Here is a 15,457-nt window from a genome sequence, read left to right on the forward strand (position 1 = left end):
ACATACTGAAGCTTAGATTTGAATAAGGACAGATATCCTGAATTTGAGGACACAGGAGAGGAGAACTCATTTTTTCAAGGCGAGGTTTGAGGATTAAATAAAAAATGCAAAATGAGTTTGTGTCTGGCATAATTTGCCAATATTATCCCACTCTTGGACCAATCCTAGCCAGCTCATTCTAAGATATGGCAGAGAGTTTACACCAAGCACTTTCTTCTAACTTCCGGAGATCTCAGTACATGTAGGAGACAGGGAGGGGGCCATGTGAGTATTTCATTTATCAAAAGCCTGTGAATAGGAGTAGCCTGTCTGAGACATACAAGGGCAGGCAGCTTAGTACAATGGTGAGAGCACTGATCAAGACTTAGATAAGCTGTAGTTCAAGTCTTGGTCCTGCACTTACCAGCTACATGGCCACTTGCCAGCTACAAGACTTTGAGCAGTTTACTAATCTTTTGGAATATCAGCCTCATCTGTAAAATATAAGTTCCATGAGGTCAGGAATCATGTCTGTGTTGTTCACTATTGTATGTCCAGTACCTAACAAAACTGGCACTTTTGCACTTAGTGACAAATCAAGTAATTGTTGAAAAATATATTGAGAAAGAAAAAAAGGGCAGCCCCTGACATTCGGAAGCTGGCCTGGCTTTCACAGCTAGGCCATGTTATTCCTCTATTAGACATAAATAATCTCACAGAACCTCAGACGAGATTACTCAGAGACCATGATAAAATGAGACAAAGCAAGAACACTTCCAAATTTTGTCTAAGCACAGACAAAAAGTCAACTGTGTCATCCTCAAAATACCAAATACTCCTTCCCTCAGCCCAAATGAGTGACTCCATTTATCAATTGCAGCTTTATCCTCCTGCTAAACTCACTACCATCCTATTATTTAGATTTATTGATATATCCAGTCACAGAATAGCCCCTACTTTCTGAGTGCATCTAATCTAGAGGAAACTCCTGCTTCCTTAGATCCTTCCCAAATGACCCAACCAATGCCCAAATCCAATAGGTTTCTTTTAACCCTCTCTTACGGAGACATCCCATGAGTCCCCATGGCATGTGTTCTCCCTCACTGCAGTGAGTAATAAACCCAACCTATTTAAGTACACCAGTATCCCTGGTTTTTGGCTGAAGGGCACTGACTGCACAAATGGAAAAGACTGGGAGAATAATACTGTCTCTTCAGAATTGTGTGGGTAGTCAAATGGATAATTAATTTACCCATACCTTTTGAAGGGGCATGGAATACTGAGAAGAACAAGACCCAGACCACTATCCAGGGGTTTGAACCCGTGGAGCATGCAGAGTAGAAAATTAATGATCCAATTCAAATGTTGTAAACACTACTACAGAGGCATAATCTATAGGCAAGTCATATATCTAATAGGCAGATCCTCCTATAAAGATGTTATAGGACCATAGAGGAACAACTAATTTAGGGAAGAAGAGGATGGAAGAGGAGACAGAATAATGCCCACCTCCCCATGAAGTCCATGTCCTAATCCCCGCAACCTGTGAATATGTTACCACACATATCAAAAGGACTTTGTAGATGCAATTAACTTTAAGGATCTTGAGATGGGATGATTCTCTGGGATTATCTGGTCGGGCCCAATGTAATCAGAAGGGAGGTGGGTGGGTGGGTTAGAGAATGAGATAGGATGACAAAATAATGTGGTGTGACAAACTAAGAAATGCTGTTAATCTCTAGAAGCTAGAGGAGGCAAGGAAATGGATTTTCTCTTAGAGCTTCCAGAAGGAATGCAGCCCTTTCTACCCATTTTATACTGCTGACCTCCAGAACTAAATTTGTGGTAATTTGTTACAGAAGCAATAGATTAAAATGAGTTTGAGTTTAATCTTTAAGTCAGAATGTCCCAGCATAAGCAAAGGGAGACTAATTCCCACAAGGACCTGTCAGCTGGACTATGCGGCCATGTATTTGGGAATGTGACAGGATATCTTGAAGTCAATCCTGGATGTCTTCTTTATATGCAAAGATGAAATAATCCTGACGGTGATCAGAGATCATTGAAGGAGAAAAAGCAGGGGAGTATGACAAAACCAGATTTACATTTTAGAAGAGTGGAGACAATAAGTAGGGAGAATAGAGGGGAGGTTACTGAGGGCCAAAAATGATGAGAGGCTTTCTTTGATTATCCTCTATAAAATAATCTTGCTTATTCCTTGAAATGTGTGGTGAGAAGACCCTGATAAAGGTCTCTTCACACATGTGCTCTTCACATATTTGAAATGCTGTCATGAAAAAGCATGTCATGAGAAGGCATGGTCTGGGTGGCTCTAAACAGAGGTTCTTAACCAGGAGTCCACATGGAGAGATTTCAGGGGGTCCGTGAGCTTGAAGGGGAAAAAATCGACTTATTATCTTTATTTTCTCTGACCTCTGATGTTGAGTATCATAAAACTATCTGCTGCTACATTCTGAGAAGGGGTTGTTGGTTTTCACCTGGCAAAGGGGTCTGTGGAACAAAAAAGGTTAAGAACTCCTGCTCTAAAATCAAGGGATGAAGGCATATGGAAATATTATGAGCCCTATCAGGAAGCACTTCCTAATAAGTAGAGCTGTCTAAAAATAAGACTTTTCCACAGATAATTATGCCTTATATTTCATTATTTCATCTATTCAATAAATATTCATTTGATCACTTAGGATATGCCAGACATTGGACATAAGATGCGAATAAAATAAAGACACTACCCTCAAAGAAGTTTACCCTAATTTCTTTGTGTAATCCTGTATTGTTTACGGATAACTTTCATGTAAGGTTATCACTGAAACGAAGAACCAAGCTCCCGGTTGGGAATATCTGAAAGGTTGTCTATACATGGGTAAGTTGGGTTGGAATAAGCTCTGGCCTGGCAAAATCAGGATAACCCATTTACAAGGGTTGTAACATCTGTAGAAGTCTCAGGCACCGGAGGGTTAGGACAACTCCCAGGACTTCTCTCCCCCTCCTCCCAGCGGCCAGGTCTCTCCCCCTGGGCCCACCCCTTCCCCGCCTCCCGCGTCTCTTTAACACGCGTCCTTCCGGTCGCGGGATTTCGCATCCTTTTCTCGCGAGATCTCCACCTAGCTGGGTGAACCTTGGCCGCTGCTGAAGTGGCTGAGGGGTTCGTTCTGTGTGGGAGATTTGGGCAAATCTGGGTCCTCCTGGGAAGGATTACGTCGGTTCCGGGTATCGCGACCGAGGCTGCCGGCGCACCAGGTCCCTGAGGAGAAGGTGAGGACGGGCTTCCCTGACCGGAACCGGGCTCGGGTGGACCTGGATCCGCGTGTGCGCCGCGTGTTGCCGCCGCGAGCCCGCAACGAGTCGCTCCTGCGGGTTCGGGGTCTGAGTGGCCCACGGGCTCAGGGACCACGCGCGGGGACTCCTGCTGCGACGGGGTCGGGGCCCGGCGGCCCGGGCGGCCCCGGTCCTCCCCACCCCGCGCTGGATCCGCCCGCGTCGGCGCCCGGCGAGGCCTGAGGTCAGCGGCCCCGCCGGTGGGAAGCTCCAGAAGTCACTTCTTCCAAAATTACCAAATGGAATGGGTTTTCTTGCTTGCTTGCTTTACGAGTCTCTTATGCCGTATTTAGAGAAGCAGAAGAAAGACTTACCTGAAGAGGTGACTAGGTGAATGATTTAAATGCCACGTGTTCTCGTCTTCTGTGTTTAAGTTAAGGTGTACAGGACAATGGAGTACATGACGGAGTCCACCGACCGCAGCCCTGGACACATGTGAGTCATGGCCTTTTTTCCCCATCTCCCTTACATTTAAAGATATTAAAGTGAGTTTATGAAACTTATTGCAACTGTAGGGAAAGCTTTTTTGGAGGGGATTCTTTAGTCATAAATGGGAGAAATTGAAAGTCTTAATTCTTTAGCAAATCGAATTCACTTTTAGTTAGAAAGGTGGTTGTAGTAAATATATGCTTTAAGACGGCCTAAATAGTCACTATATAGAGATCTTTCTAGATAGGTAAGGTCCAAAATGGTAGCCTTAGGCTACATATGGCAATCTAAATTAATTAAAATGGGATAAAATGAAATAGTCAACTCTTCCATCATACTAGCTGCATTTCGACCTCCCAGTAGTCATCCTGTATTGGACATTACGGATTATAGAACTTTTGAACAATGATGCTTTACATCAGTGATTCTTAAACTTTTTCTGTTCCAGTATACCTAGGGTTCTGACACTCGCGTCAGCTGAAACGAATCACTAGACATTGATGCTCTTATCCTGTTAAAAAATTTTTTGCTCTGGGTACATGTTTACATTTTGTTAGTCTTTGTGCTATACTAAGGTCTTTTTTTTTTTTAATATTATTTTTTTATTTCTCTCCCTTTCCCCAACCCACCCCCCCCTTGCCTGCCCTCTGTGTCCATTTGCTGTGTGTTCTTCTCTGTCCACTTGTAGTCTTTTCAGGGGCAACCGGAATCTGTGTCTCTTTTTGTTGCGTCGTCTTGTTGTGTCAGGTCTCCGTGTGTGCGGTGACACTCCTGGGCAGGCTGCATTTTTTTTGTGCTGGGCGGTACTCCTTGCGCATGGGGCTCCCCTACGCGGGGACACCCCTGCGTGGCAGGGCACTCCTTGTGCGCATCAGCACTGCGCATGGGCCAGCTCATCACACGGGTCAAGGAGGCCCAGGGTTTGAACCGCGGACCTCCCCTGTGGTAGGTGGACGCCCTATCCATTGGGCGTCCCTAAGTGGAAAGATCCACTTCCCCTAAGGCCTTTTTAAAAAAAAAAATATTGCTATCTAATGATTATTATGGATCATTTAGATTTCAGTTTCTGTTGGTGAAGTTCAGTGGTTTAGCCTTAGCCCCTGTCAAGAGATCAGCAGGCAGTGGTAATTCTTTTTGTGTGATACCTTACTCCTGATCTAAGCTATGAGGTCCTCTGTGGACCCTGAGTAAATGAACTAAGTTCCCATCATATCACTAGGGACAGTGCTCAGAACAACTGAAGTATCAGCTAGATAGTTGCATTTTTAAAGGGTTAGTGTTTAGAGATCTGGGCTTAATTAGAAAGAGGCAACTGTTCTTGTATTTTGACAGTTTTCTCTTAGTTTTAAACAAGGATTTAAAAATTCCAATTTTAAAAGGAATGAGGAATACTAGTGCTCAGACTTTCCCAGAATTTGCTATTATATCTTCAGTTATGAAATAAATATTTCAGTATTTGAAATTTCAATTGATATAAGCTTTGTATTCTCCATAATATCTCTGCATTTGTTTTTATGTAATGTAAAACATTTGCTTTAGTAGAAAAAAAATGTTTAGACCTGTGCTGGCCATTTAAATGTCATTTGGATTAATTGAAATGAGAAAAAATTAAAACTTGTGTTCTTCAGTTGCACCAGACACTTTTCAGGTGTTCAGTAGCCACATGTGGCTAGTGGCTACTTTACTGGACGGCATAGAAACAGAACATTTCTATCATCACATACAGTTCTGTTGAACTATCCTAACTCTAGACCCTTAGGACATCAGCCATCCTTTGACTGTTTATGGAATTGGGGCCATTCTTATGTGTTTTGTTTTTTTTTTTTTGGTCCTAGCTTTCCAAGGTTTTCTTAATGTGCTGTATCTGTGAAGCTTGCTTTATTTCTAAGTCAGTTTCAAAAAGCGGACATAGATGTTATAGCCTTATATTAGAGACCTGTTATTTTGGTAGTATTTATTAGTGCATTTATGAAGTCTAATTTGGAAATTTTATGCTTATTTTATTCAAGCTTGTGTTGCGAATGTGGTGTTCTTATCAGTCCAAATCCTGCCAACATTTGTGTGGCCTGTTTGCGAAGTAAAGTAGACATCAGCCAAGGCATTCCGAAACAGGTCTCGATTTCTTTCTGCAAACAATGTCAAAGGTACGGTGTGATACTATTTTATTCTACTTAGAGTTGAGATGTATAGAGAGAAGAGCTGCCAAGATATGCCAAGATTACAGTAAGATATGTAGAATAAAGCACATGCCAAGATTACAGTAAGATATGTAGAATAAAGCACATGGAAGTGAGATTTAATTTTTATTTCTGTTGGTTGTCACCAAAGATGTTAGAATTTGCAATTTTATCATTTATTTTTCTAGTTTGCCTGGATAATCTGGTAAAGATAGTGTAAAGGTATTTGTCTCTGTTATTTTTCTTTTAAGTTATAGTTTAGGTAGAGTTGATATTTGTAAGGGTAAGGGACAAAGATTGTTAAGAACATATTCCCATTATTTCCATGAGTTGTTTTTTTCTTTAGTGACCAGAAGCGATGTTTGATTTTTAAAAAACATTTTAAGTAATTTAGTAGTGTTTCAAAACTATGTCTTTTGAGGTGTACATATAGTTAAAATAACCATAGTTATGGAAAAGAAAAGAAAATATAGTAGGATAGTCTGAGATAAAAGACTTGATTTGAAGTCAGAAGACTAATTCTGAAAGTTAATGTTTCATGCCCTCTTTACTTTCTTTTCTTGTTGGCATAAACAGAACTGCCCAATGAGTGTAAAATCATTTACTGTGACTTTCCAAATGGACAGGACTCTAGTACTTGTTTTTGGAGGGGAAGGGAAGTGTTCCTGAACTCCTTTGAGAATTTGAAAACTATTTCTCCAGAAAAATGCTTACATGTTTATATATGTACACTAATACATGAAGCTTTTTATACTCTATCAGATAGTTTACAGTTTTCTGCCTTGGTAAGTGTGATATTTTATAAATATTTTATAAATATTTACTGTTCTTAAAAGTATGTTGGGATGAAAAAAGCACTGGACAAAGAATCAGGAGACTAATTCATTTTGGATTCTTTCACAAGGTAGCTTTTGGAAACTCTTGGCCATTTCATCTCTTTGGGCCTAAGATCCTCTTCAGAAAGAAGGGGTTTTACTAGATGATATGTGAAACCCTAACTCCAAAAGTATTATAAGCATGGGGAACTGTGTAAGACTTTTGAATGACATTTAAAAGTGAAAAACAGAACTTTCACTTATTAACAAGAATGGCAAAAAGTCATTCACATAACACATTTGGACATATTATGTATTTAATAACAGTTACTTATTGCTTTCTTACTGTGTTCCAGGCACTATACTAAGCCCTAAAATAAGGGACTAAAATTTTAATTTAGTCAGGTTTTACCTAAGATTTTAAAACTTGAATTGTACAATTTAAAATTTGAAAAGGGACTTGAAACAAATGAATAATACAAGCTATTGCTAAAACATAGTGCTGTGAAGTACTGATTTACCTTTGTTATGAGAAATAAGCAGTTCTCAAACATTTTAGAAGTATACAATAAACCTTTTTTAATGCCATTTTTAGATAATTCTTACCTGTTTTTCAGAGCTTAGCTTCAGGGAACTTTTGGCATTTTATTGTCCTCGCTGGAATTCAAATAGTCAGAATTTTCCTACTGTATCTAAAGCTGCTGGCCTAATTCAAAGCTTTCTGGAACTATTAAAATATGTTTGGGTTAAGTGCTTCATCTCAACTTTGGATATTATTATTTCTGGCTAATAATCGTCGTTGTTTTTTTATTTTTGTTGCATCATCTTGCTGTGTCAGCTCTCCTCTTGCTGTGTCAGCTCTCCATGTGTGCGGCCCCACTCCTGGGCAGGCTGCACTTTGTTTTGCGCTGGGCGGCTCTCCTTACTGCGCGCACTCCTTGCGCGTGGGGCTCCCCTACACAAGGCGTACCCCTGCGTGGCAGGGCACTCCTTGCGCGCATCAGCACTGCGCATGGCCAGCTCCACACGGGTCAAGGAGGCCTGGGGTTTGAACCGCGGACCTCCCATATGGTAAACGGATGCCCTGTCCACTGGGCCAAGTCCACTTCGCAATAATCATTGTTATATGTGCATATTCATGTGGGCATTTCTGTTTTTCCGGAGGGATGTTAGATTTCATTGTTACCTTCTTTTTTCAGATATTTTCAGCCCCCAGCAACTTGGATACAGTGTACTTTAGAATCCAGGGAACTTCTTGCTTTGTGTTTGAAAAAAATCAAAACCCCTCTGAGTAAGGTAGGTCACAAGCTAAAGTTATTTTTGTAGGTGTGCTTTTGTTAAAACTCTCATTTTCAGAAAATCCGTGTATGAGAAGGTTTCCCCAAAGTAATTATTAAATGTTACTGTTGGTAAATACCCTACTACAGCTGCTGTTTTCTTTTTATATATATATATATATTTTAAGGCAAAAGAAAAATGAAAATATCCTTTTGATTTAAGAGATTTATTATAGAATAATTATTTTCTTTATTTATTGAAAACCTCTTATGTGTATTAATTTTTTCTGAAAAGATATAAAACCATTGCTAAACATAATTTAGGAGATTATAACATTAGGGGTATAGTTTGTTTTTATTTTGTTTAGTGTTCTGGAAAGAAATTTTTTTTCCTATTAAAGTCAATGGGAATGTCTCTGAAAACCAAGTAGGGTTTGGTTGTGAGTTCAGTTTACTTCTCAACATACACATACCAGGTATGTTTTTAATGAAATGGACTTTTTCATTTTGAAGGCTGTTCAGATTGCCTCCTCTAAACACTGGATAAATTTTCATCTAATAGTTTAAAATTTCTTCCTTTATTTTCCTTCTTTTCTCCCTTGTAACTCTGTTAGTCAAATGTCGCCTTCCTTGCTTGAAACCTCCTTTACCCCTCATATCAAAAACAAAAGACTTTTTCTTTTTTTCTGTGTTCTTAGAGATTTCTTTGACTTTATCTTTCAATCACTTTTTTGTTTTTTTTGAAAGTAGTAGTTTTTTTTTTAAGTTCCAGTGTTGTAACTTTCATGTTCTTGATGCATTCTGTCCTTAAGATTTTCTGAAGATTTTGATTTGACTTTTTTTTTAAAAATTTCCTTCTATTCCCTTATATACCTATTTTTTGGTCTCCTGACCTCCCCACAGTCAGTAGTCATGTTTTTTTTTGGCCTATCTTGGTCTTTCACTTTCATACTTAAGGCTTTTATGAAATGTCTAGTGAGCCTTAAGAATTCATTAATTCATTCAGTAGATGTTTATTGAGTCCAACTCTGTTCCAAACTCTGTGTTTAGGTTTTGAGACTGCCAGTGGATAAGTGAGACAAAAATCTCTGATTTAGGGAGCTTACATTCTAGTTGGGGGGGAAGGTTGGTGTAGAAAACAAGCAAAATAAATATATAGTATATTAAGAGCTGTTCTGTGGAGAAAAATAAGTCTGTGAAGGAAATAACTCTGCAGGGGAGAGTTGCAGTTTAAAACTGAATGGTTAAGGAAAGCCTTGCAGATAAGGTGATAGTTGAGTAAATGTTAAAGGTGGTAAGGGAAGGAGCTGTGCAGAAATTTGGAGGCAGAATGTTAGGTGTAGAGGATATCGTGTAGAACCAGAGGCAGGGCATAACCATCTGGTTAGAGTGGAGTGTGTGAGGGAAAAGTAGCTGGGATGAAGTTAGAGAAGTCCTGGAAGGCCAGAGCATTGTAGGGCCATGTAGGCACTTGTAAGCACTGGTTTACTGAGTGCATTGGGTATAGAAGGTGTAGAGCAGAGTAGTTATGCTCTACACCTCATGATAAGAAATGGTGGTTTTTGAATCAGCAGTGGATAGATGTGAGAAGTGGTGAGAAGTGGATAGATTGTGAATCCATTTTGAAGGTAGTTAGTAGGATTTACTGGTGTTGTTGGGTGTGTGTAAGAGAGAGGAGTCATGATGACTTAACAAGGTTTTTGTCCTGGGCAACTGTATTAGTCAGCCAAAGGCATGCTGCTGCAAAATACCAGAAACCTGTTGGCTTTTATAAAGGGTATTTATTTGGGGTAGAAGCTTTCAGTTACCAAGCCATAAAGCATAAGTTATTTCCCTCACCTAAGTTTTTTGCCCGTGTGCAGCAAGATGTCTGCTGCCATCTGCCAGGGTTCATGCTTCCTGGGTTCCTCTCTTCCCAGGGCTTGCCTCTATCCAGGCTCATTTGCTCTGTTATCTCCTCAATGTCAGCTGCATACTATGAGGCTCTCTAGGCTTTGCCTCTCTACAAGGCCAGCAGTAGACTTTTAGGCAAATGACTCTGTCTCACTCTTGGGCTTCTGCCTTGTCTAAGGAGCTGTCTCTATTCCTCTGTGTTCACTTCCTGGACTCCAGCATCAAAACTCCAACAGCAAACGCTCCAACTCTGTCCTTTGCCATGCCTTTTATCTGTGAGTCCCCACCCACCAAGGGACAGGGACTCAGTGCTCTACTGACATGGCCCAATCAAAGCCCTAATCATAATTTAATCATACCCAGGTACAGACCAGTTTACAAACATAATCCAGTATCTATTTTTCGAATTCATAACTATATCAAACTGCCATAGCAATCAAAAGGAGGGAGTCACTTTTAGTGGGGGTAGGAAAGGCCTTAGGAGGAGCAGGTTGGAATGGGGAGGTGGAAAGGGGAGTCAGAGCGGTCCACTAGACATCTAAGTAGAAAAACTGAATAGGCAGTTAGATAAATAAGCAGGGGAGACATTTAGGCTGGAGGTAATGAATTTGGGATATAGATGGTGTTTAAAGCTGTACAACTAGATAAGGTTACCTAGATTGTAAGTTTAGATAGAGAAAGGAAGAAATTTGAGGACTGAATCCTGGAGTCTTTCAGTGATAAATGTTGGAAAGATGAAGAACCCACAAAGGAGACTGAAAAGGAGCTGCTAGTGAGGTAGGAGTCATATTACCTGAGTTTGGTATCCTGGAAGGCAAGAAAGTATTTCAAGAAGAAGGAAGTAATTAGTTATGTCACTTTCATTTGATGAGTAAGGTAAGAAGAGTTTTGTGTATTTAATAATTATGGAGGTTGTTAGTGACTTTGACAAGCAGATTCTTTTTAGTGGTGGGGGTAAAAACCTGATTTGAATGGAATTGAGAGAATGGGAGGAAAAGAATTGTAGACAGTAAGTATACATAGTTCTTTGGAGAGTTGCTGCAAAGAGGAACAAAAAATTGAGTAGTGGTTAGAAGGGGAGGTGGGAAGGGGACCTGATTTTTAAGATTGGAGTTACAGCAGTATACTTTTACAGTATCTGGAAATGATAAGAGTTCAAAGGGAAAAATTTGTGAAGCTGCAGGAGACAGAATAATTGACTGGTTGGATGTAGTGGAAAGAGTTAGGATGTAGCATAGTAGAGAAAGAATATGTTGATTTATCCATTCATTCATCCAACAGATACTCAGCATTGACTCTGCCAGGTACCATTTTGTGCACCTGGAATATTTCAGGGAATCAAATGATTTCTTCCCTTTACTAGGGTCTCCTAGGGGCTGATCTTGATAGGAGCAAGGACAGTTCATCTGTATTAACAGGAGGGAATGTGTTGGTAAATGGAAGCTTGCGGAAGTTCTCTTGATTGCTTTTTAAAAATTTTTTATTGAGGAAACAGAAGCATAGGCAGTAGCTATGAGGTAAAAGGTATTAGATGTTTGAGGGGAAGGTATGAAATGGTCCCTAGTTGAGTATGAGAGGGAATGCACTGGAACAATGTTGAAGTTTGCTGGGCAGCACTAAGGGTAATGTAAAATAAGACTAGTCAGTATGGTATGCATTTTCCTAATTCTGTCCGCTCAACTGTACAGGTAAGGCATAGAGAGCAGGCAGAGCACTGGAATTAACCAAGATTGTGACTTTGTGACTTAGTTGTGTTACGAAAGTGAATTCCGAGAGGGACCAAGGGGGTTAAAAGTGGGTACATGAGAATGACTTTGATGATTGACCTTGAAATTATGCTGGGATAGGATGGAAATGAGAAAACGAGGAAGGGATGAGGGATAGTGAAAAGATGGTAGGAGGAATGAATTGTAGGTTGCAATAGACTGAAGGATTTTGGGTCCCCGCAAACTAGAGGCAGTGAGGTGGAAAGATGAGAGGTGGTGGTTAGGGAGTGAGAGGTTTGAAACTGAAAATTTGAAGGTGTTACATTTGTTGATAATACGGGTATGAGTGACTGAGTGGTATGAGGACAAGACCATGAAAGGAAAAGAACTCAAAGAATGGAGAGGCCAGGGTATGGTAAGGATCATCCCTGTGGATATTGAAACCACCGGGTATTAAAATTACTGTTGGAAAGAGTGACAGTGTTGGCTAATATCTTTGAGAAATGAGAGGAAGAGACCCAGCGATTTACAGATGACAACATCAATGAAAATAGTGGGTGATATAGCCTGATGATTTCAAATTCAGAGCAGGGTGTATTTAAGGAGAAAGTGGGGAGAATGGTGTGGAATTAGTCATTAAAAGCAAGTAGAACATACACCTGTCTATGTCCTGGCCCAGTGATAGGAAGGGAATAAAAGAAAATTTAGTCAACACTTAAATTAGCTGCAAGGGGAGCAGTATAGTCAGGAGATGTAGAAGGCAAAGAAGGCAAAGGGAGTGTTCAGCAAAGAGGTTGAAGATTTAAGAGGTTTTGTTGTTAGTGAATGTTGAGTTCCAGAGGTCATGGCAAAAGGGTTTCAGGATTTGAGGAGAGATGTTAGATAGGGAATGGCGGGCAGCAAGGACTTTCTTCCTGCGGATGGAGGTTGGAGGCTAAGTGAAGGACGATCTTACTCAGTGTCCATAATCATTGGATTGTAATTTTGCTCCTGTTGTTGCCATGCCTCTGATGATGAATCTTTTCTTTAGTACTGATAATGTATAGTGATGCTAATCACATATTCTTCAAGCTTCTATGAAACCTGTTATTAATGAACTGCTCTTTTCATTTTCTACCCTCTGATGGGGACTTACGTTTCTTTTTGTTTGTGTTCTGTTGAAGGTACGACTTGTAGATGCAGGCTTTGTTTGGACCGAACCCCATTCTAAGAGACTTAAAGTTAAACTGACTATTCAGAAAGAGGTAAGCAGTACATAAATCTCTCAGCATGGTTATAGCACAGGTATTGAGAGTGAGGATCTAGTGGTTAGTGATTTTATGACTCGAAAAATTTTAAAGGAAAAAAAATGCACTCTTAATTTTAGCCCTTTATTTCCTTTTACATCATTTGCACAAAAATGAGGTTGCTAGGAAGCACAGCCATTGCTCATGATTAGTGGCTGATAATCGTAATGACTCATAGTAACTGAATCAAAAGTCTCTGGGTGTGAGACCCAGGAATCTGTGTATTTTAAAAGCTTCCGAGGTGATTTCTGATGATTGTCTATGTTTGGGAACCATTAAATTAGGGAATATTTTATTTTTTGAGAGTTTCTTTGCCCTATTTTTCTCCTAAGGATGTTTGTGTATTTTGTGAGCATATATACAGTTCCTTAAAGATTGTCTTCATGTCAACTCAGTTATAATTTGGGTAAATTTGAAGTGTTAATCAATAAACCCTAGGAATTAAACCTGTATATCTTTCTTGAAATACTATAATTAATTCAGATGATTTTAAATTTTACTAATTACTGATAGTCTCAAAGCATTCATAAAAAAAAAGACTAAGTTAATCATTAAAACATCTACTATTAAGAAAAGTATTCGTTATTGAATAAAAATGAAAGAATGTAGGAATGGAAGAGTATGATTGTTTCCTTTATCAGGTGATGAATGGCGCTATCCTTCAGCAAGTGTTTGTGGTGGATTATGTTGTTCAGCCCCAGATGTGTGGAGATTGCCATAGAGTAGAAGCGAAGGATTTCTGGAAAGCTATAATTCAAGTCAGGCAAAAGGTAATGAGAGAAGGATGATAAGTGAATCATCCATCTTGTATTCATCATTCGTCTTGTTCAGTTAATAAAATCTGTTCCTTTTCCTTCTTTCTAACTCTTTCAGGCCCTCAAGGTAGTCTTGGTCCCTGGAGCATTCACCTTTGGAGATTGATGACTGTTACAGTGTAGATAACCTTTAGCAATTGTTTTTTGGTTTTTTTTTAGGAGGTACTGGCGATTGAATCCAGGACCTTGTATGTGCAGGACCTTGTATGTGGGAAGCAGGCGCACAACCACATGAACTACATCTGTTCCCCAATTGTTCTTGTTTTAAAAATCAGTGTGCTAGCAGAGTGGGTATGGTTCAATGGTTGAGCTCCTTTTTCGCATGTGCAAGATCCTGGGTTCAATCCTTGGTACCTCCTTAAAAAAAAAAAACCAGTGTGTACTATGTATATAGGTGGTATGCTGGTTTTTGCATTTTATCTATTAATCTAATGCATTTATATTTAGACCTTGCACAAAAAGACTTTCTACTATCTGGAACAGTTGATTTTGAAATATGGAATGCATCAGAACATGCTTCGTATCAAAGAGATTCATGGTAAGTTAAAATTTAAAAGCATTTAAAATGATGTCAAAAATTTTATTTCTTCTTACCTAATTAATCTTATATCTTTACCAATAATATCTAGAGTAGTACTGTTCAAAAGGACTTTCTGCAAGAAAGAAAATAATCTTAGTTCTCTATCTGCACTCACCAATATGGTATCCTCTAGCCATGTGTGGCCATTGAGCACATGTAATATTCTCACTGTAATTTCCAGAGGAACTAAATTTTTAATTTTCTATTTTAACTAATTCAAATTTATATTTAAATAGTCACACATGGCTAATGGTTACAGTAATAGATAGCACATATCTAGAACTAAGATTTTTTCATCAGATTCTCCCCATACCACCAATTTAAGTCATTTATTATTGTTGGGGTTTGATCCATGTGCCCCACAAAATACATGTTCCCATCTTCATCTGTATTTCTATGGATAAGAACCCATTTGTATGTAGGACCTTTTGAAGATGCTGTTATTAGTTAATGTTTGACCACACTGAATCAGGATGGGTCTTAATCCATATTACTAGAGGCCTGATAATAAGGAGAAGCCAAAAGTCAAAGAAAGAAACAAACAGAGGAGAGCAAGGACATAGCCATGTGATGAAGAATGCTACTGACTCTGGGAGAAAGCATGGCATTGCTGTTTTCTTGATTTTGGACTTAAAGCATCTAAACTGTGAGCCAGCAAATTCTTGATTAAGTCAACCCATTGCATGTATTTGTCATATTGTATGGTATTTGTCATAGCAGCCCTGGAAAACCAAGACATTAGTCATCAGTTTTGTGATAGATGCTATTCTGGGTTCTTAGAATATGAAGATGAATTAATATTAGTCCCTGCTCTCAGAGGATTACTCATCTTGCTACTAAATAAGTAAACCATTAACTACATTAATTGGAGTATAAATCCATCAGAGACTTGTTTTTTTTGGCAGAGATTGGGTTCTGATTAGAAAAGTTAATTATTTTTGAGATCTTTTATGTTTTTATATTTTTCATATGCCTAGAGGCATTTGTAATGGATATATTAATTTAGATGCTTAAACTCACTAATTATAAACAGTGATATACAAATTATGTAATTAGATTTCTTAAAGATGGAATTTTAAAAGTTTTGCATTCAAAATTTCATAATGGCTCATTAGGGCTTATTCTGTCTTAGCACTTGTTGATGTTGCATACTTCTTACACATA

At 39.1% G+C, this 15,457-nt stretch overlaps 1 protein-coding gene across 3 annotated transcripts in view; it reads left to right on the top strand.

Annotated features, from left to right (window-relative positions):
- Nucleotides 1-3,075: 3,075 nt before the first annotated feature.
- NMD3 (NMD3 ribosome export adaptor) overlaps nt 3,076-15,457 on the top strand; it is a 34,428-nt gene continuing 22,046 nt past the window's right edge. The window contains exons 1-7 of one of the 3 annotated variants that reach the window (XM_004462300.4): nt 3,076-3,252; nt 3,690-3,750; nt 5,754-5,888; nt 7,936-8,032; nt 12,776-12,856; nt 13,540-13,668; nt 14,161-14,251. In XM_004462300.4, coding sequence (XP_004462357.1) covers nt 3,707-3,750; nt 5,754-5,888; nt 7,936-8,032; nt 12,776-12,856; nt 13,540-13,668; nt 14,161-14,251 — 577 coding nt within the window. In that variant the 5' untranslated portion in view covers nt 3,076-3,252; nt 3,690-3,706. Of the gene's footprint in view, nt 3,253-3,315; nt 3,751-5,753; nt 5,889-7,935; nt 8,033-12,775; nt 12,857-13,539; nt 13,669-14,160; nt 14,252-15,457 lie in introns of those variants that run through there. The other 2 variants (XM_004462301.4, XM_012526690.4) reach the window with 2 other exon arrangements.

Source organism: Dasypus novemcinctus, chromosome 4, assembly GCF_030445035.2.
Source record: "Dasypus novemcinctus isolate mDasNov1 chromosome 4, mDasNov1.1.hap2, whole genome shotgun sequence".
NCBI classification, from domain to species: Eukaryota; Metazoa; Chordata; class Mammalia; order Cingulata; family Dasypodidae; genus Dasypus; species Dasypus novemcinctus.